Here is a 26,841-nt window from a genome sequence, read left to right on the forward strand (position 1 = left end):
GCAGGAAGTTCACCAGCAGGTTTCACCGCAGACCTTGTCACACAAGAAAGGCTCACTGGGCGAGGGACACGACAACCCAGCACAGAGATCACGGCCCAAAAGCCAGGACCGGAACTAGAGCACGGAGCGTCACGTGACTCGTCCTCCTCTGCAATTTCCCCCACCCCCACCCCCGCTCGGCGATGCCGCTCCGGGACCGCCTCCATCAGAGGCCGCACCAATCCGCGAGGGAAGTCAAATTTGGCTAGGCCAGGCAACGGGCGGCTCCAGCTCGTAGTCGCCTTGTAGCTGCGTCTCGCTGGCTCGGCCCACTTGTCGCCGAGTCTCAGGCGGTAGTCCCGCCTTCCAGCCCAGACTACACGCTCTACATTGCAAGTGGGAGGTGCAAAGGAGCAAGGGGCGGGGGGGGGCACAGGCGCATGCGTGTTGAAGTGAAGCCCAAGGCGAAGCTTCAGAAAGCAGAGGGAGGGGGAGGGGAGAAGTCTCCAGTACGCGCGCGTGCTCAGCAGCCCTCCCTGGCCAGACACACGCGGCGCGGCGTGGTGACGCCAGGGCGGCCCGAGGAAGGGGCGGGGCCGGGGCGGGCCTTCTCAGCTTTTCCAGCTCTTCCAGCTCCTCCCGCCCCCTCCCGGCCCCGACTCGCTCTCCCCCTCCCTACCCTACACTGGGCCCCGTCTGCGCCGGGGTGCCTTAGTCGCTTAGCTTCGCGTCGGCCCGGCCCGGCCCGGCCAACGGGCAAATGCCCTGAGCTGCCACCCCCGCCGCCGCCGACTCGGCCGGTGGCGGTGTGGGAGACGGGCGTCCGGCCCCGGGCCGCTGAGTGTGACGGACGGGGCCGGGGGCCGCCGGGCGCCGCGGCGTCGGCGGCTCCGCGCGGACCATGTATTTCCTGAGCGGCTGGCCCAAGAGGCTGCTCTGCCCTTTGGGGAGCCCGGCCGAGGCGCCTTTCCACGTTCAGTCCGACCCCCAGAGGACTTTCTTCGCCGTGCTGGCCCCGGCCCGCCTCAGCATCTGGTACAGCCGAGTAAGTAGAGCCGCCCGCCGTCTCTCGCCTCTCCCTCCCCGGCGTCCCGGCACCGTCTCGCCCCCAACTTCCCCCCAGAGTCTGGGACCCCTGCCCCTTCGCGCCGGACCCACTCGTCTTCGCCGTCGGCGTCCTTGTTCCACCTACTCGGCCACACGAACCCCCGGGTCCTAACACGTCCTCCGGCCAGGGCTCCAGGGTGGATGTCGTCGCTGCTGCCCCAAATCCCAGCGCCTCCCTGCGTTGGACCGACTGCCGCGCACAGTGCGGACCCCAAGCGCTCCGTCGGCAGAGCCCAGACTTTCCCTCCTCTCCTTTCCCCCATTCGCTGAGGAACAAATTTGTTTAAACTTTCCACAGTTAGGAATCTGGCCGCTGTTTTGTTCCTAGCCCTTCCTTGCCCTAAAGGCCATTGTTTTGAAGTTAGGGAAAGCCTGTTGGGCTTTACCCAGTGTCAGACTTTACATGCTGTGATAACTTATTTCTGGCAACTACAGCCAGAGTTAGTTTTTACTAAAGTTTTGATAATCCAACTCCTCGCCTCACCCCAACATCTCCTTTTCACTTTCAGGCCAGTTCTTTTTTCTGCTGCTCTTGGACTCTTCTGTAGAGAATTGTAGGGGGTTAGTAGGAGCGGAAGTAGAGCTATAATCTCTTCGCGCTGCTCCTGGTATTCACACCTGGAAGTAATAAGATTTGGGAAGAGCGTGAACCGGTGTTCTGTTTTTGCTTTCTGTGAATCTTGCTTTTTTATTTCTTGTATCTAATTACTGAGTAGATAACTTCAAAAATAAGTGGTGGATAGGATACTCCTTATTTTCCATAACGGTTCTGTTTATAAAAGCAACAAAATAGAGTATAAAAATGCCCCCCCCGAAGGCCGTACTAATCGATGTCAGAGTAAAGTCGTTCTCTTTTCAAAGCTAATTTTACCAAGTGGAAATAGGTCGTGACCTTAGCTTTGTGAGATCTGTGTGAAATACTGGCTTTAGTTAAATTAGCTAAAACTGTCACATCTGTGTATCTGACCATTTGAATGCCTGTGAGGCCCTTGACTACCCTCACACACAGCCCTGGTAAAAGTGATGATGAGATTTAGATATTTCTGGTATCTCTTTTATATGACTATCATAGTTAGTGTTTAAATCAGACTATTTGCCATTAAGTTTTAGCTGATTTAATTTTTATATATCAGAACAAAATAGGCTGTTATAAAACAACAGTGTGACTCTTCTGTCTGGTGCTTGATGGCATTTTTTGAATATATGTATTGCATATCATTTGGTTCTTAAATGAGATACTAATTCATTTACAGCGTGTATGCCAATTGAATAATATTTTATTTGGTTGTATATAACTATTATACTTAAAGCATATAAAGAAAAAAATAATTAGAACTTGAATTTTAAATTGCCTTCTGAATTTAGTACATAATTTAACTCTAATTTAACAAATTGTTTGTAAAGCCTAAAATTTAACTTTCCTTATCTCTATAAAGGGCAGACCTGACTTAATTTTAGGCGGAACTAAACTTAATTTGTAGGAGGAAGAGACCAGAAGCCTGTAGGCTACTATTCCTCTGTAGGAGAAACAAAAATGCACCTTGACAGGGATATTGTGACTATTAAGAATATCAGTTTTTTTTTGCTTTTGGACTTAGATACTAAGTAAATCAAAGGCAGTCCTGGAATGTAAAACTACTCATACTTCTTTCCTTCAGATTCCTACTGTGCACACAGATAGCTACTTCCTACAGAAGTGCTGGGGCCACTACCATTAAGATCCACTGTGCAAAAAGTTAGTTTGTACAAAATCTGTGGGCTCAGAAGTATGTGAAATGAGATGCAGGAAAACCTTAGAGGAGGCTCCATGGTACTGTAGGTTTACGAATGGTTAACTTTGATCTCTGGCATCACTGTCACTTTAAAGATCAAGTATTGGACCAGGTGAATTTAAGGTCTATAACTGGGTGAATGGGGGAACAGGTGCCAGACCCCAGTTTCTATTTTGATTTTTTAATTTCTAAACTTAAATTTATTTTAACTTACATAATTTAGGTCAACAGACTTCTTTTAGAAGTGAAAACACCTCTAGCTAAATTGAGTAGCTATCAGTTATTTCTATATAATTTAGAGTGAATTGGTTTAAAATGTTTGCGTGAGAACATGAAAGCTTTGATTTTGGAGACATTGTATATGCAAGTAATTTTACAGAATAAAGTGAATTTTGAAGATCTGAAGAAGGGTTTTATGGAGTTTGAGGTCTTAAAAGCAGCTTGAGGGCATTTGGAGACAGGGAGAAACATGCTCAAAGAGATGAGAGGATATAACACGATTGGCTTACTTGAAATTTTGTTAGGGCTCTCTTAGTAAGTTAAACTCACTTAGGAGGAATGCATTTTTAAAAAGAAAAAAACTAGCTTTGTGGGAGGATCGCGCATTTGATAGTCTAGCTGTTTTTTGTTTTTTAATGTCTAAAAGAATTGCTGTCTGGAAAATGTTGATTAGACATGAGACAATGGAAACATTAAAATAAAATCTCTAAGGATAACTTGGGTACATTTTATTGGTCTTCTAGTGAGCTTATATGTATCAATACCTCTTATAGCTACTATTATAAACTCTAAGTAGCTATTTGGAATCCCAGTGTTATAGAATCGTATCTCTTCAAAATTCTTTCCTGACTCCAAGTTTGAGAAATGTAGTATAGTGCTTTTCAGATGTGTTAATAAACAAAAGAGTTTCTGTAGATACTCACTTTGCTTTTTGATTTCATTTTTAGTGTGAGGATGTGACTTGTTTTCATTGTAACATGTTGATGTAAATTGCTTTCTCTACTTTGTGATTCTACTTAGGAGTTTTAAAAACTACTTGAGCTTACAACAGGGATCATCCATATATTTTGGAACCCAAAAAAGGTTTGGTATGTATGTTAGATTGGGATGCTAGAGGTGGGACTTACTTGATGGAGCAGTTGCTGATGTATTTCTGCCAAGGGTATTGTAAAAGGACTAGTTTCAGCTTTGAGGATGAAGCTGCTGTTTAAAGCACATTATGATTTATGATTAACATGTGTGTTGTGTGAGATGAATTGTGTTTTGTATTGTATCAGAGAGCCTAGAATTATTCCTTTAATATACTGCTTAACTGTGAGTACAGAAAGTCTACATATGTGAACCACAAAATGATACCTTAGAATGCTCTAATTCTAAATTAGTCTTATCTCAGTTTTCAGGTCATTGATTATTTCAAATACATGAACACCTCCTGTGAAAAAGGTAGTATAAATAGGCAGTATATGAAAGGGATTAAGAGGCACATTGTATGAAAAAAACATTCTATCCAAAGATATTAGTGTGTTAATATAAATGAAAATTTTGTGAGTTATCACTACTAATAAAAAGCTGAAATAGATAAATAATTACTGGCCTTATGAAATAAATTGTCTTTGAGTAACCCTGAATAGAAACTTATCCTCTTGTTGCTGTATACTAATAATGGAAAACAATGAGATAGACGTTCAAAGAATCAGGTGTATGGTTAAATGTGTGACCTTAGGAAGGTAACTTAATTTGGATGGTACCTGTATTTTTCCAGCTCTCCCATTTCTCACCTTTTAAACCCTATTCTGTTAATGCCTCCAAAGAGCCTTCCTTATAAACTCACTGGTTGGAAGTCATTTAGGGTTCACTGTTGGTTAAAGAATAAAGTTCAAACTCCTTAGTTTGATAACAGAGACACTCCCCACTTGGAATGCTCTCTTGCCCCATCTCTGCCTATCAGAATATTATTCAAACTTTAGCTACTGTTGAAATCCTGCTCTGAGTCATTCTTTATTTACTGTAATTAGAAGTGTTCGTTTTTTTGATGAACTACTGTTTGTACTGTAGTTTTGCACACATGCTTTATTTCTCCAACTAGATTGTAAGTTTCTGGAGTGCAGAAGTGGTCTTATTTATTTATTTAACTGAAGTGTAATTGAGTTACAACATTGTGTTATTTTAGAAGTGATCTTATTTTGTATTATCCATAACACTTTGCACAAAGCACATGCTTAATAAGTATTTAAAATAAATTAATGAATTTAGGGTATCTGTCCTATGCGTAGCACAGAATTTTTTCAAGTTTTAATAATTGGAAGATTTTTAAATGTTGACATGTAACTTAAAAAATGTGGTAATACTAAATTACAACTTAAAATCAGAAAAATTTGATTAGGGAGGGTTATATAAGTGAAGGTGAATTAAATACTTTTTTATTACACACAGTCCAAATTATATTAGAAAAGTGGTACATGTTATTCACAATAGCCAAGATGTGGAAGTAACCTAAGTATCTGTCAATGCATGAATGGATAAAGGAGATGTGGTACATATACACAGTGGAATATTATTCAGCCATGAGAAGGAAGGACATCTTAAACCATTTGCGGCGACATGGCAGGACCTTGAGGGCATTATGCTAAGTGGAATAAGTCAGAGACAATTCATGTATGATATCATTTACATATATGGAATCTGAAAAAGCTGAATGCATAGAAACATTCTAGAATGGTGGATACGAGGGGCTGGGAAGGGTGGAAAAAGGGAGATGTTGGTCCAAGAGCATAGACTTCCAGCTGTAAGATGAGTAAATTCATGTACAGCATGGTGATTATAGTTGATAATACTGTATTATATACTTGAAAGTTGCTTAGATGAGAGTAGATTTTCAATGTGTTCACGACAAAAAAGAAATGGTAATTATGTGACATGATGCAAGTGTTAGCTAAGACTATGGTGGTAATCATTTTGCAATATATAAGTGTATCAAATCAACATGTACATCTTATACAGTGTTATATGTCAGTCATATCTCATTAAAGCTGTGGGAAAAAGTGGTACGTGATAAAGGGTCCTTCTTTAATTATTAGATAATCTGCTGTTTGCCAAAACTTAAAACTACTGTGTAGTATTACAGCTAGTTGAAATCCTGGTTCCTAGTATGTGTTTATATTGATGTGATCTATGGAAAAAGAAGGTCACACACACAAAAGAAGCAGAATAAGAACATTAAAGACATTTTGCTTATCTTCAGGTGCTTGTGAATTATCGAAGTGATCCATTTTACTCATGAACATTCATTCTGAGTTTACTGCGGACTGTGTGCTTTACAACATGGGAATCAAAGTTTCCTGAATTTAGGTTCTTAACATACCTCACTCATGATTTTTGCTCTGTCCTCATAGTACCTATCCAGTCTAACTTTTAGACTTGAAGTTCTCTTTCAAAATAAATTTATATCTTTATTACAAATGGAAAACTATCACCACTTGTATGAATAGAGGGTTACTGCATGAGGGAATACAATGAAAAGAATGTTATGAAAATCTAGTTTCCTGCCAAAGGCTGTTACCTTTTTCTTTAAAAGGGCAGTTTGCAGATTACATGAGAGGTATTTAGAAGTAAACTAGCCCCTCATGCAGATTTCCTCCGTACCTAAATCAAAAGGATTGAAGAATTGAAAAAAATTATTTTCTCACATATGATTAAATATTTAATACAGGGTTTATATGTTACCTAAAATAGTATAGAAAATATTGCCTTAAAGCATTCTATTTACTGCTAAATAAAGCATTTATTATGCAGTTTCAGGTTAGAAAAGATAAATTTACAATTTAAGCATTTAAAACTGTTCTAGAATTCAGACTTGCTACAGAGTGAGACAATTGCTTAATTTTCTTGTTTTTTTAAAAAACTGACCAGCAAACATCAATTGTTTGAAATCAAGGTATCTTACTTTTCTTTTAAGTTCATTATAATTGCTTTGCTTTGAGTTGCTATCACAAACCTGTCTCCCCAAGTGATTGCCTTATTTCAATCATAAATCATACCTAAATTTTCATACGAAATTTTGGATATTATTGTAAATATACAGTAGAATTTGCTGTGGTTTAATTTTCAAACAGCTTTATTGAGGTGTATAAAATACATCTATTGTAAGTGTATAGTGATTTTTAGTAAATTAATAGCATTGTGAAGTCATCATTACAGTCTAGTTTTAGAACATTGATAGCAACCTCAAAAGTATTATGCCCATTTGCAGTCAACCTCTGCTCCCACTCCGGCCCCAGGAAATCATTAGCTGGCTTTTTGTCCCTTTGGATTTGGCGGTACTCCTTTTTATTGCTGAATATTATTCCATTATATGGATATACCATATATTTTTTTTAGTCCATTCACCAGTTGATGGGTATTTCGATTGTTTCTAACTTCGGACCATTATGAATAATGCTACTGTAGACATCTGTGTATACTTTTTTGTGTGTGAGATTATATATTATCATTTCTCTTGGGGAGATACCTAAGAATGGAAGTGCTAGGTAGTATGGTAAGTTTGTTTTTAGCTTTTTAGGAAACTGCCAAAATGTTCAAAGTAGCTGTCACATTTTGCATCCGCACCAGCAGTGTATGAAGGTTTCTGTTTCTCCACATCCTGTTAACACTTGTTGTCAAGCTTCTGTCAATCTTCTTTATTATAGCCATTTAGTGGGTTTTTAGTGGTATCTCATTGTAGCTTTAATTTGTATATTCCTAATGACTAAACATGTTTAACATCTTTTCATGTGCTTATTAGCCATTTGTGTACCTTATTTGGTGAAATATCTATTCAAATCCTTTGCCCCCTTTTTTTTTAAAATTGGAGTGTTTGTCTCATTGAGTTGTAAGAGTTCTTTATATATTCTAGATACAAATTCTTTATCAGATATATGACTTGCATATATTTTATCAGTCTTTGGTTTGTCTTTTCAGTTTCTTAATGTGACCTTTTGAAGAACAAAAGTTTAGTTTTGATGAAGTCTGGATTATCATTTCTTTCTTTTATGAATCATGCTTTTTGGGTCTTATCTAAGGAACCTTTGGCTGGTCCAAGGTCACAGACATGTTCTGTATTTTCTTTTGTAAGTTTTATCATCTGAACTCTTATACATAGGTCTGTCACATGTTTTGAGTTGATTTTTATGCATGGTTTGAGGTAAAGGTCTAAGTTCGGTTTGTTTTTTACATATAGATCCAGTTGTTTTAGCATTATTTGTTGGAAAGACTCTTTTCACTATTGAATTGCATTGGCACCTTTGTCAAAAATCAGTTGACCATAAATGTAAGGGTTTATTTCTGTATTTTCTATTCTGTTCTGTTAATAAATATGTCTATCATCAGGCAGACATCACACTATAGCTTTTATGGCAAGGTGGTGAAACTCCTACTTTTTGATTTCAAAATTATTTTGCTATTCTAGATCCTTTGCATTTCTATATCAATTTTTAAGATCATCTTGTCAATTTCTACCAAAAAGAAAAAAGAAAAAAAAAAAAACCTTGCTGGTATTTTCAGGAAATGGCACTAAATCAGACACACATAAACATGAGTGTTTCTCCTTTTATTTAGACTGTAAAAAGTTTCTGTTGTTAATCGGCTATACTTCAGTATAAAATAAACAAAACCAAAGTTTCTGTTGACAGTATTTTTTCGTTTTCAGTGTGCAGGTCTCTCACTTTTGTTAAACTTATTTCTAAGTATCTTATTTATCTTTTATGATGCTGTTTTGAATGTAATTTCATTTTCAGATTGTTACTGGTATATAGATATAAAATTGATTTTTGTATATTGTTCTGCAACCTTGCCAAAGCTTGTTTACTTCACTAGTTTTTTTTTGTAGTTAGAACTAATAAATTCAGCAAAATTACAGGACATAAAATCAAGACGCAAAATTCGGTTGCATTTTTATACAAAAACTATGAGCATCCAGAAATGAAATTAAGAAAAAAGTTCCATTTACAGTAACATCAAAAAGAATAAAATACAGGCTGTGGGGGGAGTTTGAGGTTAACATATACACACTACTATGTATAAAGTAGATAAAAAACAAGGATCTACTCTGTAGCAAAGGGAACTATATTCAATGTCTTGTAATAACCTATAATGGAAAAGAATCTGAAAAAAATGTGTGTGTATCTGATATAACTGAGTCACTTTTCTGTATACCTGAAGCTAACACAACATTGTCAATTAACTAAAAATGGTTAATTTAAAAAATGGTTGTTGGGAAAAAAAGAGTAAAATACTTAGGATTAAACTTAACTAAGGAGGCGAAAGACATAGTCTAACAACTACAAAACATTGCTGAAAGAAAGAAGATGGAAATAAGTGGAAAGACGTCTCATCTTTACAGGTTGGAAAACAATATTGTTAAGATGCCAGTAGTACACAAAGCAGTCTACAGATTCAGTGCAATCCCAACAGTGTTTTTTTGCAGAAATACGAAAATCACTCTAAAATTGATACGGAATCACAAGGGACTCCCCACATCAGTCTAGCTAAAATTTTATCAATTTTTTAGATCTTTACAGAGAACCAGCGTTTGGATTTACTGATCTTAGTCTATTAATTTTGTTTTCTATTTTATTGATTTCTGCATTGAATTTTCTTAAAAAATTATTTTCTTCAGCTTGCTTTGGGTTTAATTGTATAAAGCAAATTAAAAGTAAAGTAGGGCTTCCCTGGTGGCGCAGTGGTTGAGAGTCCGCCTGCCGATGCAGGGGACACGTGTTCGTGCCCCGGACCGGGAAGATCCCACATGCCGCAGAGCGGCTAGGCCACTGAGCCTGCGCGTCCGGAGCCTGTGCTCCGCAACGGGAGAGGCCATAACAGTGAGAGGCCCGCGTACCCCCCCCCCCCACACACGTAAAGTAAATTTTGCTAGGTTGAAAACAGGTTATTAATTAGAGGCATTTCTTTTTTTAAAATAGGCATTTTAAGCTCTAAGTTTTCTTCTAAGTACTGTATTAGCTGTATTCCATAACTTTTTTCTTGTTTTTGAGCAGTTTCACGTTTACAGTAAAATTGAGAGGAAGGTACATAGATTTCCCATATCCCCCCTCTTTACACATGCACAGCCTCCCCCATTATCAACATCAGTCATCAGAATGGTACATTTTTTTTTAAACCAAGGATAAACCTACAGTGACACATCGTGCTTACCCAAAGTTCATAGTTTACCTAAGAGTTTACTCTTGGTATGTGTGTTCATTTTGGTTGGACAGATGTCTGATGACATATCCATCGTTGTAATATCATACAGAGTATTTTTTCCTCCCTAAAAATTCTGTGTTCTGCCCATTCATCGCCTGCCCCACCATAACTTCGATACGTTCCAATTTTGTTTTCATTTAGTTCAGTTTTAAAAATTTAACCAATTTCTGTGAATCATGGATTATTTAGAAGTGTTGTGGTTTAATTTCTAAATATTTGAGGATTTCCCAAATTCTTTCTGTTATGATTTCTAACGTAATTCCATTGTGGTTGGGGAATATATATTTTGGGTGATTTTATTCTTTTAAGGTTATTAAGACTTGTTTTATGGGTTAACATATGGTTTGTGTAAGTGAATGTTCAGTGTGCACTTGTAAAGAATGTGTTCTGCTGTTGGCAGAGTGTTCTCTAAATATTAGGTTAAATTGGTTGACATGGTTGTTAAGTGTTCTGTAGCCTTGCTAATGTTAAGTCTAGTTCTGTCAGTTATTGAAAGTGAAGATTGAAGGCTCCAGCTCTGTTGTTGAATTGCCGGTTTCTTCTTTGAGTTCTGTCAGTTTTTGCTTCATGTGTTTTTGGGCTGTGTTGTTAGATTTGTATACATTTATAATTGTTTTATCTTCTCTTTGTATTAACTGATTTATCATTATGAAATTCCTTCTCTCTACTAATGTTCCCTTTCTTGAAGTGTATTTTGTTTTGCCTTAACATTGCCACTACAGTTCTCTTAATATTAATATTCTCTTAATATTACCACTTGTGTGACATATCTTTTTCCACCCTTTTACTTTCAAACTGCTTATGTCCTTCAGTCTGAACGGTGTCTTGTATAGGTATCACATACTTAGATCTTGCTTTTTTGCTATTGTTTCAAAAATCCAGTCTGATAATTCCTGCATTTTGATTGGACTGTTCAGTCCGTTCACATATAATGTGATTACTGATGTGGTTGGATTTACATTACCTATTTTGCTATTGCTTTTCTACACCTCACATGTTTTTTGTTTACCCGTTATTCCTTTAATTGCTTTGATTTCTTAATCATATTTTCTGAGTTATATTATTAATGGTTGCTCTAGCAATTAAAAAATGAATCTTATTACAGTATACTTCAAGTTAATACTGAATTAATTCCAGTAAAATATAGCAAATTTTTCATCCCTTCTTTTTACTTTTATGTTTTTAAAGTGATGAAATGTACATAAAATTTACCGTTTTAATAATTTTTAAATATACAGTTTTGTGACGTTAAGTGCGTTCACATTTGTGCAGCCATCACCACCATCCATTTTCAGAACTTTTTTCATCTTCCCATATTGAAACTCCCTTCCTGGTAAACAGTAACTCCCCATTTCCCCTCCTCCCAGCCCCTGACAACCACTTCTTTACTTTCTTTCCTTATGAATTTCCACTAGTGTGGAAACACAATATTTGATCTTAAGTGATAGACTTAATTCACTTAGAATGTTTTCAGGGTTCTTCCATGTTATAGCATGTACCAAAATTTGCTTTTTAAGGCTGAATAATATTTCATTGTAGGTGTATATTATAGTTTGTTTATCCATTCATATGTTCGTGGACACTTGGGTTGCATCCACTCTTTGGGTTGCTTTCACTTACTGTGAATGGTCCTGCTGTGAACATAAGTGTGCAAATATCTGTTTGTGTCCCTACTTTTGATTCTTTTGCATATATACCCCAAAGTGGAATCGCTGGATCATATGGTAGTTCTGTGTTTAATATTTTGAGAAATTGCTTTTTTTTTGATTGCTGTACTGTTTTTCACAGTAGCTGCACCATTTTACATTCCCATCAGCAATGTACAGGGATTTCGATTTTCCCACATCTGTGCCAACACTTTCTTTTTTTTGTTTGTTTTTTGATTATAGCCATCCTGAAACGTGCAAAGTGGTATCTCGTGGTGTTTTTTTTTTAACATCTTTATTGGAGTATAATTGCTTTACAGTGTTGTGTTTCTGCTGTATAACTAAGTGAATCAGCTATATGCATATGTATATGCCCATATCCCCTCCCTCTTGCATCTCCATCCCACCCTCCTTATCCCAGTCCTCTAAGTGGTTGCAAGGCACCCACCTGATCTCCCTGTTCCAAGCAGCTGCTTCCCTCTAGCTATCTGTTTTACATTTGGTAGTGTATATATGTCAGTGTTACTCTCTCACTTCGTCCCAGCTTACCCTTCCCCCTCCCCGTGTACTCAAGTCCATTCTCCATATCTTTGTCTTTACTCCTGTCCAGCGCCTAGGTTCATCAGGACCTTTTTTTTTTTTTTGATTCCATATATATGTGTTAGCATACAGTATTTGGTTTTCTCTTTCTGATTTACTTCACTCTGTATGACAGACTCTCGATCCATCCACCTCACTACAAATAACTCAATTTCATTTCTTTTTATGGCTGAGTAATATTCCATCGTATATATGCGCCACATCTTCTTTATCCGTTCATCTGTCAGTGGACACTTAGGTTGCTTCCAAGTCCTGGTTATTGTAAATAGTGCTGCTATGAACATTGTAGTACATGCCTCTTTTTGAATTATGGTTTTCTCAGGGTATATGCCCAGTAGTGGGATTGCTAGGTTGTGTGGTAGTTCTATTTTTAGTTTTTTAAGGAACCTCCATACTGTTCTCCATAGTGGCTGTATCAGTTTACATTCCCACCAACAGTGCAAGAGGTTTCCCTTTTCTCCACATCCTCTCGAGCATTTATTGTTTGTAGATTTTTTCATGATGGCCATTCTGACCTGTGTGAGGTGATACCTCATTGTAGTTTTGATTCACATTTCTCTAATGATTAGTGATTTTGAGCATCTTTTCATGTGTTTCTTGGCAATTTGTATATCTTCTTTGGAGAAATGTCTATTTAGGTCTTCTGCCCATTTTTGGATTGGGTTGTTTGTTTTTTTGATACTGAGCTGCTTGTAAATTTTGGAGATTAATCCTTTGTCAGTTGCTTCATTTGCAAATATTCTCTCCCATTCTGAGGGTTGTATTTTCGTCTTGTTTATGGTTTCCTTTGCTGTGCAAAAGCTTTGAAGTTTCATTAGGTCCCATTTGTTTATTTTTGTTTTTATTTCCATTTCTCTAGGAGGTGGGTCAAAAAGGATCTTCCTGTGATTGATGTCATAGAGTGTTCTGCCTATGTTTTCCTCTAAGAGTTTTATAGTGTCTGGCCTTACATTTAGGTCTTTAATCCATTTTGAGGTTATTTTTGTATATGGTGTTGGGAAGAGTTCTAGTTTCATTCTTTTACATGTAACTGTCCAGTTTTCCCAGCACCACTTATTGAAGAGGCTGTCTTTTCTTCATTGTATACTCTTGCCTCCTTTATCAAAGGTGACCATATGTGTGTGGGTTTATCTTTGGGGCTTTCTAACCTGTTCCATTGATCTATATTTGTGTTTTTGTGTCAGTACCATACTGTCTTGATTACTGTAGGTTTGTACTATAGTCTGAAGTTGGGAAGCCTGATTCCTCCAGCTCCGTTTTTCTTCCCTCAAGACTGCTTTGGCTGTTTGGGGTCTTTTGTGTTTTCATACAAATTGTTAAATATTTTGTTCTAGTTCTGTGAAAAATGCCAGTGGTAGTTTGATAGGGATTGCATTGAATCTGTAGATTGCTTTGGGTAGTATAGTCATTTTCCCAATGTTGATTTTTCCAATCCAAGAACATGGTATATCTATCCATCTGTTTTTATTGTCTTTAATGTCTTTCATCAGTGTGATAGTTTTCTGCATACAGGTTTTTTGTTTCCTTAGGTAGGTTTATTTCTAAGTATTTTATTTTTTCTGTTGTGGTGGTGAATGGGAGTGTTTCCTTAATTTCTCTTTCAAATTTTTCATCATTAGTGTATAGGAATGCAAGAGATTTCTGTGCATTAATTTTGTATCCTGCTACTCTACCAAAACCATTGATTAGCTCTAGTAGTTTTCTGGTAGCATCTTTAGGATTCTCTGTAGTATCATGTAATCTGCAAGCAGTGACTGTTTTACTTCCTTTCCGATTTTATTGGATTTTTAAAATTTCTTTTTCTTCTCTGATTACTGTGGCTAAAACTTCCAAAACTATGTTGAATAATAGTGGTGAGAGTAGGCAACCTTGTCTTGTTCCTGATCTCACAGGAAATGGTTTCAGTTTTTCACCATTGAGAAGGATGTTGGCTGTGGTTTTGTCATATATGGCCTTTATTATGTTGAGGTAGGTTCCCTCTACGCCTACTTTCTGGAGAGCTTTTATCATAAATGGATGTTGAATTTTGTCAAAAGCTTTTTCTGAAGCTATTGAGATGATCATATGGTTTTTCTCCTTCAATTTGTTAATATGGTGTATCACATTCATTTGTGTATATTGAAGAATCCTTGCATTCCTGGGATAAACCCCACTTGATCATGGTGTATGATCCTTTTAATGTGCTGTTGGATTCTGTTTGCTAGTATTTTGTTGAGGGTTTTTGCATCTCTGTTCATCAGTGATACCGGCCTGTAGTTTTCTCTTTTTGTGACATCTTTGTCTGGTTTTGGTATCAGGGTGATGGTGGCCTCGTAGAATGAGTTTGGGAGTGTTCTTCCCTCTGCTGTATTTTGGAAGAGTTTAAGAAGGATAGGTGTTAGCTCTTTTCTAAATGTTTGATAGAATTCGTCTGTGAAGCTGTCTGGTCCTGGGCTTTTGTTTGTTGGAAGATTTTAAATCACAGTTTCAATTGCAGTGCTTGTGATTGGTCTGTTCATATTTGCTCTTTGTTCCTCGTTCAGTCTCAGGAAGTTGTGCATTTCTAAGAATTTGTCCATTTCTACCAGGTTGCCCATTTTATTGGCATATAGTTGCTTGTAGTAATCTCATGATTCTTTGTATTTCTGCAGTGTCAGTTGTTACGTCTCCTTTTTCATTTCTAATTCTGTTGGTTTGAGTCTTCTCCCTTTTTTCTTGATGAGTCTGGCTATTGGTTTGTCAATTTTGTATATATTCTCAAAGAACCAGCTTTTGGTTTTATTGATCTTTGCGGTCGTTTCCTTCATTTCTTTTTCATTTATTTCTGATCTGATCTTTATGATTTCTTTCTTTGTGCTAACTTCGGGGGTTTTTTTGTTCTTCTTTCTCTAATTGCTTTAGGTGTAAGGTTAGGTTGTTCATTTGAGATTTTTCTTGTTTCTTGAGGTAGGATTGTATTGCTATAAACTTCCCTCTTAGGGCTTCCCTGGTGGCGCAGTGGTTGAGAGTCCGCCTGCCGATGCAGGGGACACGGATTCGTGCCCCGGTCCGGGAAGATCCCACATGCCACGGAGTGGCTGGGCCCGTGAGCCATAGCTGCTGAGCCTGCGCGTCCGGAGCCTGTGCTCTGCAACGGGAGAGGCCACAACAGTGAGAGGCCCACGTACCGCAAAACAAAAAACAAAAAACAAACTTCCCTCTTAGAAACGCTTTTGCTGCATCCCATAGGCTTTGGGTCATCGTGTTTTCATTGTCATTTATTTCTAGCTATTTTTTTGATTTCCTCTTTGATTTTTTTCAGTGATCTCTTGGTTATTTAGTAGTGTATTGTTTAGTCTCCATGTGTTTGTATTTTTTATAGTTGTTTTTCCTGGGATTGATATCTAGCCTCATAGCATTGTCGTTGGCAAAGATACTTGATACAATTTCAATTTTCTTAAATTTACAAAAGCTTAATTTGTGACCCAGGATCTGATCTATCCTGGAGAATGTCCCATGAGTATTTGAGAAGTGTATACTGTTGTTTTGGGATGGAATGTCCTATAAATATCAGTTGAGTCCATGTAGTCTAATGTATCATTTAAAGCTTCTGTGTCCTTATTTATTTTCATTTTGGATCATCTGTCTTTTGGTGAAAGTGAGGTGTTAAAGTCCCCTATTATTATTATTTTTTTTGTGTGTGTGTGGTACGTGGGCCTCTCACTGTTGTGGCCTCTGCCGTTGCGGAGCACAGGCTCCGGACGCGCAGGCTCAGCGGCCATGCCTCACGGGCCCAGCTGCTCCATGGCATGTGGGATCTTCCCGGACCAGGGCACGAACCCACATCCCCTGCATTGGCAGGTGGATTCTCAACCACTGCACCACCAGGGAAGCCCAAAGTCCCCTATTATTATTGTGTTGCTGTTGATTTCCTCTCTTATGGCTGTCAGTATTTGTGTTATGTATTGAGGAGCTCCTGTGTTGGGTGCATAAATATTTACAATTGTTATATCTTCTTCTTGGATTGATTCCTTAATCATTCTGTAGTGTCATTCTTTGTGTCTTGTGATAGTCTTTATTTTAAAGTCTATTTTGTTGGATATGAGAATTGCTACTCCATCTTTCTTTTGATTTCCATTTGCATGGAATACCTTTTTCCATCCCCTCACTTTCAGTCTGTATGTGTCCCTAGGTCTGAAGTGGGTCTCCTGTAGACAGCATATATATGGGTCTTGTTTTTGTATCCATTCAGCTGGTCTGTGCCTTTTGGTTGGAGTAATTAATCCATTTACATTTAAGGAAATTATCGATATGTATGTTCCTATTACCATTTTCTTAATTGTTTTGAGTTTGTTATCGTAGGTCTTTTCCTTTTGTTGTGTGTTTTGCCTAGAGAAGTTTCTTTAGCGTTTGTTGTAAAGCTGGTTTGGTGGTGCTGAATTCTCTTAGCTTTTGCTTGTAAGTAAAGGTTTTCATTGCTCTGTCCAATGTGAATGAGATCCTTGCTGGGTAATCTTGGTTGTAAGTTTTTTCTTTTTATCACTTTAAATATGTCCTGCCACTTCCTTCTAGCTTGCAGAGTTTCTGCTGAAAGGTCAGCTGTTGACCTTATGGGGATTCCCTTGTATGTTATTTGTTGCGTTTCCCTTGCAGTTTTTAACATTTTTTCTTTGTATTTAATTTTTGATAGTTTGATATATGTCTTGGCGTGTTTGTCTTTGGGTTTATCCTTTATGGGATTCTCTGCGCTTCCTGGATTTCATTGACTCTTTCCTTTCCCATCTTAGGGAAGTTTTAAACTATAATTTCTTCATACATTTTCTCAGACCCTTTCTTTTTCTCTTTTTTCTTCCGGGACCCCTATAATTCGAATGTTCATGCGTTTTAATATCCCAGAGGTCTCTGAGACTGTCCTCAATTCTTTTCATTCTTTTTTCTTTATTCTCCCTGCCAGTTATTTCCACCATTTTATCTTCTAGGTCACTTACCCGTTCTTCTGTCTCAGTTATTCTGCTATTGATTCTTTCTAGAGTATTTTTAATTTCAGTAATTGTGTTGTTCATCACTGTTTGTTTGCTCTTTAGTTCTTCTAGATCCTTGTTAAATGTTTCTTCATTTTGCTTTGAGATTTTGGGTCATCTTTACTATCATTACTCTGAATTCTTTTTCAGGTAGGTTCCCTATCTTGTCTTCATTTATTTGGTCTTACAGGTTTTTACTGTGCTCCTTCATCTGTAACATATTTTTTTGTTGTTTCATTTTTCTTTTTTTTGATGGGTGGTACTGTATTCCTGCCTTACCGGTTGTTTGGTCTGAAACGTCCAGCAGTGGAGTTTGCAGGCAGTTGTATAGAGCCTTGGTGCTGAGATGAGTACCTCTGGGAGGCCTCACTCCGATTGATATTCCTTGGGGTCTGAGGTTCTCTGTTAGTCTAGTGTTTGGACTTGGAGCTCCCCCCACAGGAGCGTGGGCCCAACCTCTGGCCTGGGAACCAAGGTCCCACAAGCTTTGTGGCATGGTGTTTAAAAAAAAAGAAAGGAGCAGTATGATATCAAAGAATAAAAAAGAAAATAAAATTAGAAAGATAAAAAATATATTAGGAAAAATTAAACTATAATTGAAACAATTGCAATTAGCTAAAATAAAGCTGCAACAGGAAAAAGAATGGAAAAAAAATGGGGGGTGGGAGAAGCCAAAAGGAAAGAATAATAACAAAGTATAAAGAATAAAATGAAATTAGAAAAATGAAAGATTTATTAGGAAAAATAAGAATATAAAAGAATCAACAACAGTGAACCAAAAAGGTAAAACAGAACCCCAATCTAAAGGAAGAAAAAGGAAAAAAAAAATGCCTTGGCTATAGGAGCAGAGTTTAGGCAGGGGTGGAACTTAGGCAGGGGAGGGGTTTAGCATGGGGTGGGACCTAGGCGGGTGGGGGGTGACGTTTGAGTGTGGGGCGGGGCCTCTGCTTAGGACCTGTGTGGAAGGGAAGAGGCAGCCTTCCACGAAAGAAGGGCCTCTGGAGTGTGGAGTTCCCGTGTTTAGAAGTAGGGCCCTGAGTGAGGGTGCGTGGGTGGGGTTTAGGCCCATCGCGTTGGAGGGGGTCTCTGAGTGTAGAGGTAGGGCCCTGGGTGGGGGTATAGTGGCGGGGTTTGTGTTCTGCACAACAGGGGGGAGGCTCTGAGGGCAGAGGATTAGGCCTGGGAGTCTAACAGGCTCCCCAGTGCCTAAGTGGACAGGAAAGCACTGGCCGTGTTCCCTTCTGTTCCTTCGTGCCCCTCCCCCACCATCTCCCCCAGGGTCTCCCCCATCGCCACTGGACCCCTTACAGTGGTTGGGTCCCTCTGGGTGTAGGAACTCCTCCCCTCCCCTCCCTCAGCTACCCCTCAGGGGTGCTGGTTCCGGAGGTCTGGCCTTTGTTTTTGCTCCACTTCCCTCCCTCCCACACCCTCAGGACCCGCACGGCTGGAGGGGACCTAGGTGGGCAGAGGATCTGTCCTGGGATCTCAGCAGGTTCCTGGGGGCCCATGTGAGCAGGGGAAACCTGGCCACACTCCCTTTTGATCCGCTGTCCCCAGTGGTTTTCCTTTTCCCCCTTTGGGCATGGGAACTCTTCCCCTCCCCCAGCCACCTCTCAGGGGTGCCAGTCCTGTCTTGCCTCCACTTCTTCTCCCCCTTCACTCTCCCCCCAACACCCCACGTCCTACCCAGTCGCTGGGGGTTCCTCCCGTCTCCTTAGGTGTCCGTGGTCCCCCACCAGTGCCTGGTAGGTGCCCTAGTTGTGAGGAGACACAAATTCTGCATTCTCCTAGTACGCTGTCTTGACTCTGTCCTCCTCAGTGTGGTTTTGATTTGCATCTCTAATGACAAGTGATGTTGAGTACCTTTTAATGTATTTATTGGCGGTTCATGTATCTTTTTTGGAGAAACATCTGTTCCAATTCTTTGCCCATTTTAAAATAGGGTCATTTTTCTTTTTGTTGTTGACCTGTAGGAGTTCTGTATGTACAGTTGACCCTTGAATGTCACGGGTTTGACCTGCATGGATCCACTTACATGTGAACGTTTTTCAGTAGTAGATACTATAGTACTACATTCTATGTGGTTGCTTGAATTCTCAGATGTGGAGCTGCAGTTATGGAGGGCCAACTGTTAAGTTATACTCAGATTTTTGACAGATGGTCAATTCCTGCATTGCAAGGGTCAACTGTATTCTGAATATCAATTTCTTATCATATATATGATTTGCAAATATTTTCTCCTATCATGTGGGTTGCCATTGTACTCTGTTGATAGTGCCCTTTGATGTCCAAAAGCTTTTACTTTTGATGAAGTCCAACTTAATTTTTCTTTTGTTGCCTGTGCTTTTGGTGTCATATGCAAGAAATCATTGCAAATCCAAAGTCATGAAGTTTTTGCCCTTTTTTTTCTTTGATAAATTTATATTATTTTAGGCTGTGTTGGGTCTTCATTGCTACACGTGGGCTTTCTGTAGTTGCGGAGAGTGGGGGTTACTCTTCATTGTGGTGCGCGGGCTTCTCATTGCAGTGGCTTCTCTTGTTGCGGAGCATGGGCTGTAGGCGTGTGGGCTTCAGTAATTATGGCACGTGGGTATAGTTGTTCCGTGGCATGTGAGATCTTCCTGGATCAGGGCTCGAACCCGTGTCCCGTACTTGGGCAGACGGATTCTTAACCACTGTGCCACTAGGGAAGCCCCACCTTTTGTTTTTCTTCTAAGAATTTTATAGTTTTAGCTTATATGTAGGAATGTGATCCATTTTGAGTTGATTTTTGTATGTGGTGTGAGATAAGGATCAAATTTAATTTTTTTCCATGTGGGTTTTCATGTTTCCTGGTGCTGTTTGGTTATTTTTTTTTTTTTTGCGGTAGGCCTCTCACTGTTGTGGCCTCTCCCGCTGCGGAGCACAGGCTCCGGACGCGCAGGCCCAGCGGCCATGGCTCACGGGCCCAGCCGCTCTGCGGCACGTGGGATCCTCCCGGACCGGGGCACGAACCCGCATCCCCTGGACCGGCAGGCGGACCCTCAACCACTGCGCCACCAGGGAAGCCCCCTGGTGCAGTTTGTTAAACACTGTCCTTTTCCCCCATTGAATGGTTTTGGCACCCTTGTTGAAAATCATTTAGCCATATATATGAGGGTTTATTCCTGGGCTCTGTTGTATTCTGTTGTTGGGTATGTCAGTCTTTATGCCAGTGTGGTACTATTTTGATTACCATAGCTTTGTAGTAAGTTTTGAAATCAGAAAGTATGACACCTTCAACTTTCTTTTTTTTCAAGTTTTGGCTATTTGGGGTCCCTTGAGATTCCATATTTTAGGATGAATTTTCATATTTTTGCAAAAAACTGGTGTTGTGATTTTGATAGGGCCTGCATTGAATCTGTACATTGGTGGTTTGGGTAGTACTGACATCTTAGCATTAGTTTTTACCCCATGAGCATGAGGTGTCTGTCTTTTTTTTTTTTTTTTTTTTGCGGTACACGGGCCTTTCACTGCTGTGGTCTCTCCTGTTGCGGAGCACAGGCTCCAGACGCGCAGGCCCAGCGGCCATGGCTCACGGGCCCAGCCGCTCCGCAGCATACGGGATCCTCCCAGACCGGGATCCTCCCAGACCTCCCCTGAACTAGCAGGTGGGCTCTCAGCCACTGCACCACCAGGGAAGCCCATGAGGTGTCTTTTTATTTATATGCATCTTCTTTATTTCAGCAACATTTTCTAGATTTCAGCATACATGTCTCTCACTTCCTTGGTTAAGCTTAACTCTAAGTATTTTATTCTTTTCTATATTTACTTATTTATTTTCTGTATATTCTTTTTATTTTCCACTATAAATGGAGTGATTTTCTTAATTTTATTTTTAGATGTTCATTACATAAAAATGGAATTGATTTTTGTGTGTTGATATTGCATCCTGCAACTGTGCTAACTGCTTAATCAATTCTAACAGTTTTATGTGGAATCTATAGGGTTTTCTACATAAAAGATCATGTTTTCAGAGAACAGAGATAATTCTATTTCTCTTCTAGTTTAGATGCCTTTTGTTTCATATTCTTGCTAATTGCCCTGGCCAGGACTTACAGTACTGTTTTGAAGGGAAGTAGTGAAAGTGAACATCCTTGTCTTATTCCTCACCTTAGGGAAAATGTTTTCAGTTTTTTACCATCAAGTATGATGTTGACTAATTTTTTTATGTATTGGTTTTACTACATTGAGGTAGTTCCCTCTATTCCTAATTTGTTGAATGTTCTTGTTATGAAAGGGTGTTGAGTTTTGTCAAATGCTTTTTTACTGAGATGGTCATGTGGTGTTTTTCTTTCATTCTGTTAATGTGGTGTACTACATTGATTTTTCTTGTGTTGAACCATCCTTGCATTCCAGGAATAAATCTCACTGGTTTATAATTCTTTTCATACTGCTGTTAAATTTGGTTCGCTAGTATCTTGTTGAGGATTTTTGCATATGTATTCTTCAGGGATATTGACCTGTAGTTTTCTTTTCTTGTGAGTCTTTGTCTGGCTTTAGTATCAGGGTAATGCTGGGCTCATAGGATGAGTTACTAAGTGGTCCTGTTTCAGTTTTTTTAAAGAGTTTGAGGAGAATTGGTGTTTATTTCAATTGTTTGATAGAATTCACTAGTGAAACCGTATGGACTTTTCTTTCTTTGATTACTGATTTAATCTTATACATGTATTCAGATTTTCTATTTCTTCAACATTCAGTTGTGGAATTTGTCCGTTTTATCTCAGTTTTCTGATTGGTCAGGATACAGTTGTTCAGAGTACTCTCTTATAATCATTTTTATTTTTGTAAAATCAGTAGTAATGTTTCCCCTTTCACTTCTGAGTTTAGTTAATTGAGTCTTTTTTTCCTTAGTCAGTCTACCTAAGGGTTTCTCAGTTTTGTTGATCTTTTAGAAGAACCAACTCCTGGTTTCTTTGATTTTTCTCTATTTTGCTCTTTTTCACTTTATTTCTGTCTGCTCTAATCTTTATTATTTCATTCTTCTAGGTTTGGGTTAATTCATTCTTCGTGTATTTCCATAAGATGTAAAGTAAAGTTGGTTTGAGATCTTTTTCTTTTAATGTAAGCATTAGTTGTAAGTTTCCCGCTTTGCACTGCTTTTGTTGCATCCCATGTGTTGTAGTGTGTTGTGTTTTCATTTTCATTTGTCTCAGGATATTTTCTGATTTCCTTTGTGATTTTTTCTTTTCCATGGATTGTTTAAGAGTGGGTTAATTTCCACGTTTGTGAGTTTTTTGTTTTTCCTTTTGCTGTTGATCTTCACTTTCATTCCACTGTGATCAGAAAAAATACTTTGGATTGTTTCAGTCTTTTAAAGTTTATTAAGACTTGTTTTGTAGCCTAAGCTATAATCTGTCTTGGAGAATATTCCATGTGCATTTGACAAAAATGTGTGTTTTTCTGTTGTATGGAGTGATCTGTGTATTTCTTTTAAGTCAAATTAGTCTGTAGTGTTGTTCAAATTCTCTTTTTGATTTTTTTGGTCTGGTTCTGTTCTCAGGTGCTTTCTTTGAGGTATTATTGTCATGTATGTTGCATGTTATAAGCCCAATAGTGCAGTGTATTTTGTTTTTAAGTTATTGTCTTATAAAGGCTGATATATTTTAGAGAAATTAGAAGGAGGAAAGATAAAAATACATTTATTCAGTCTTTTACCTTTATCCATTTACCATATCTTGTGCTCTTTGTTTCTTCCTTTGGATTTGAGTTACCATCTTCCTCAGTAGTCCCCTAAATTACCCCCGGTTCAGTGATTTGCTAGGAAGACTCACAGTACACAGCATATAGTCACATTCATGACTGTGATTTATTACAACAAAAGGATACAAAGTAAATTTGCCAAAGGGAAAAAGTTTAGTGGGCAAAATCTGGAGGAACCAGCTGCCAGCTTCAAATAGTCCTCTTTCAGTGCAGTCATATAGGATGTGCTTATTTTCTCCATTAAATTGTGACAACATTTGTACAATGTTGAATACCAGGGAAGCTTGTTATAGACCTAGTCCCCAAGGTTTTTACTGGGGACTTTCTGCCTAGCACATACTGAATTTCACATTCTCTGAAAGAAAACAGGTGTTTCAGCATAAGCTGTTTGATTTGTATAAACAGTTTAGATACAGTCAGCACTCTAATTAGTTTTGGAATGGTGGGAACCCTCCCAAAATCCAAGTTCCCAGATGCCAGCTCAGGACCAACCTTGCAGGCAGGCGGGTTTTTTTTGTTTGTTTTTTAGTACAGCAGTCTTAAGCCAGTTAACTCTTTTCTGCATACCTTTTGATGTCCTTTACTTTTTTCCTGAGGGATTTCTTTTAGTATTTCTCATAAGGCAGGTTCAGTAAGAACAAATATTTTAATCTCTGTTTATCTGGGAATGTCTTTGTCTGTAGTTCCAAAAGATAGTTTTGCTGGATGTAGAATTCATGGTTGACAGTTTTTCTGTTTCAGCATTTAAATATGTCCTTTCAGTGTCTTTTTGGTTTCCATTGTTTCTGACAAGAAGTGAGCCATTAATTGTATTTTTGTTGTCTTGTGTGCGATCACTTGTTTTACCTATATTCTTTTAACATTTTCTTTTTGTTGAGTTTAAGTAGTTTTGTGTATGATGTATGTGTGCATGTGTTTATCCCACTGGGATTTTGTCAAGCATTCTGAATCTGGGGCTTAATGTCTATCATAAAACTTGGGACATTTGCAGTCATTATTTATTCAAATATTTTTTTTATCCCATGTACTATCTCCTGGAACTTCCCATTATACGTGCATTAGTGCACTTGATGTCTTAGGGGTCTCTGAGGCTCTCTTCACTTCAGTCTTTCTTTTCTGTTTTTTATATTTCTTAATTTTATTGAAGTGTTTTCATGTTTTTTGATCTGCCATCTCAAATCTGCCGCTGAGTCTGTATAATGTTTTCATTTCAGTTATTGTATTGGGTCGGCCAAAAAGTTTGTTCGGATTTTTCCATAAGATGTTATGGAAAAACCTGTGTGAACTTTTTGGCTGACCCAATACTTCTAAACTGTAGAATTTCTAGAATTGGTTCTGTTTTATTGATTTTACTTCTTTTTCGAGATTCCCCACTTGTTTAGGTGTCATCATATTTTTTTTCATTATTTAAGCATACTTTCCTTTATTCTTTTAATATGTTTTTCATGACTGATTTGAATTATTTGCCTCCCATTCTGGGCCCGCTCACAGGTAGTTTCTTCTTCCTTCAGTCTGGGTCACTCATTGTATATCTTCAAACTTTTTTTGTTGATGATTGGACATTTTGGATAATTTATTATAATAACTCTAGAGTTTGTTTTTTTTTGTTTTTTGTTTTGTTTGTTTCCTGAGGGTCATTGTTGCTGATACTTGTTTTAGTATTGTTTTTTAGTAAGTTTCCTGGACTTAATCTGCAAAATTGATCTCCCCTGCAATGTGCAGCTACTGACTAATGTCTCTGCTTATTTTTTCTTATTTTTATTTTTACAATGGCTTTCTAGGGGTTGCCTCCATATCTGCATAGTGTTTAGATGTTCAAACATCTTGAGCCAGTAAGGCATCTGTTCTCTGTTGATTGTGGGATGATGTGTGGGTTTGGGAGTACAGGCAACGTTCAGGACGTTTTAATGTCTGCCCCAGCTTTTACTTCCTGCCAGGCCTTTCTGGAACTTCCTTGCAAACAGCTTCCCAGTGAGCTAGTGATGTGTGGGGAGCTTGGCCTTTCAAGTGCCCTTAGCTTTGCATGTACACAGCCTCCCTGACAGACAGGGATGAGTGGAGAGCTTGGGTGCTTCAGCGTTTTTCCCTTTTATAAGTCTGCCTCCCGTTGAACCAAGGATGTGTGGCAAGCTTATCTGTTCCCTCTTTGACTCTCTGGTTTCCAGGATTTTCCTGTTAAATTTCTTGCTGGTTGAGGGATGTGCTGCTTGCCCAAAGCAGGTCTGCAAACTCTGGCTAGCAACACTGTTAGCTTTTTCTGTTTGTTCTCTAAGAATTTGCCACTTTAACAGTGCTGCAGGCTGTATTGCACTCTGCTCCATGTCAAGGCAGCAGCAAAGCTGCTGGTTTTTCACCAACAGCCCTACCCTGGTGGCACTACTGCCTACCAGAGTTTGGTGAGGGGATGGGAACAGTCCTGGCAAGAACATCGTTTATTGCCACTGTTCTTATCTGAGGTTCAGAAGTTTCCCATGCATAAAATGTTCTTAATTTGTATGCCATCACTTTTCAAATACAGTACAGTTGACCCTTGAATAACACAGGGGTTATGGGCCCTGACCCTCTGTGTGGTCAAAAATCTGCGTATAACTTTACAGTCAGCCCACTGTTTCCCTAAGTCTTAATGGGGTAAAACTGAGCAAATTGGCTCTTTGTGTCATAATTCTCAGTCATTAGAAGAAATAATTCCTTAATTTTTCTCTTTAAGCACATGTAATTGTTGATGTAATTTCTGCTTTCTTCTTAAAGCAAGACTGAGCTGTTTTGAGTGTGTGTTTGTGTGTGTGTGTGTGTGTGTGTGTGTGTGTGTGTGTGTGTGTGTGAGAGAGAGAAGTGGTAGGAAGAGAATATGTTGGAAGCTTGGTTATTTACAGTACAGTATTCAGTAGCTTTGGGGTCTCATTTGTCTTACATTACCATTATTGTTATCACTTTCTTTAAAAACCAGATCCACTACCATCAGCTCTGCTGCCATCGTCAGTATCACTTGTTTTTGAAGCAGAAGAGTGATAGAATTTTTGTTAATTTTTTTCGCTGTCAGTCACATGAAATATATATCCACTGACCTTAAAACTAAAAACCTAAAAGAGAACAAATATAAACTAACAAGTATTGAGTGCATATTGTATGTCAGTCTCTATTTAAGTTTATTATGTATATTATTTCATGAAATCCTTACAGTAATTTTGGGAGATTGGTCTTAGTTCTGTTTTCCAGATAGGGAAACTGAGGCTCAAATAAAGTAATTGTGTGACCTAGAGGAAATTATTTAATAAATGGCAGAGCTGAGATTCAAACCCACGCTTAATGCCAAAGCTGATTTCGTGGGGATTGTCCCGTGCTGCTTCTCCTATAAAGTAAGAACAATAACAGTTGAGACAATCTGTTTGAAAGATATCTTAGCAACAACTCAAGTAAAACCATATTCAAATAGTTCTGTTCAGACTTAAAGATTGTTTAATAAATGCCCACTAAATTTCAAGCACGGTGTCTAATAATCTTTTGGTATATTCTGTTTAAATGAAATGATACTGTGAAGTAGAATGGATTTCTTTCCATTTTAGGCCTTTTCGTAAGCCTGGGTTCCACCAATTCTGAGGTTGAACTAAAGGAAGATTATGAAACTCAGCTGGAAAGATGGCGTATAGGAAGAAGAAAAGTCTTAAAACATGGATGTATATTTCAAACCAGAAAACTATATTGTTTAGTGTATTTTAAAATGTTTACTATTTTTCTGGAATAGGGGAATTAGGTAGTCTCCCTAAGTCTATTTTCCAGATAACTGATTCTATTTCTTTAAGT

General features: G+C 38.6%; 1 protein-coding gene across 1 annotated transcript in view; it reads left to right on the forward strand.

Moving 5' to 3' along the window:
• The first annotated feature begins 758 nt into the window (after window positions 1-758).
• RIC1 (RIC1 homolog, RAB6A GEF complex partner 1) overlaps window positions 759-26,841 on the forward strand; it is a 136,078-nt gene continuing 109,995 nt past the window's right edge. Inside the window, exon 1 of the mRNA XM_060155058.1 lies at window positions 759-1,024. Coding sequence (XP_060011041.1) covers window positions 881-1,024 — 144 coding nt within the window. The 5' untranslated portion in view covers window positions 759-880. The remainder of the gene's footprint in view (window positions 1,025-26,841) is intronic.

Source organism: Lagenorhynchus albirostris, chromosome 7 (assembly GCF_949774975.1).
Source record: "Lagenorhynchus albirostris chromosome 7, mLagAlb1.1, whole genome shotgun sequence".
Classification (NCBI taxonomy): Eukaryota; Metazoa; Chordata; class Mammalia; order Artiodactyla; family Delphinidae; genus Lagenorhynchus; species Lagenorhynchus albirostris.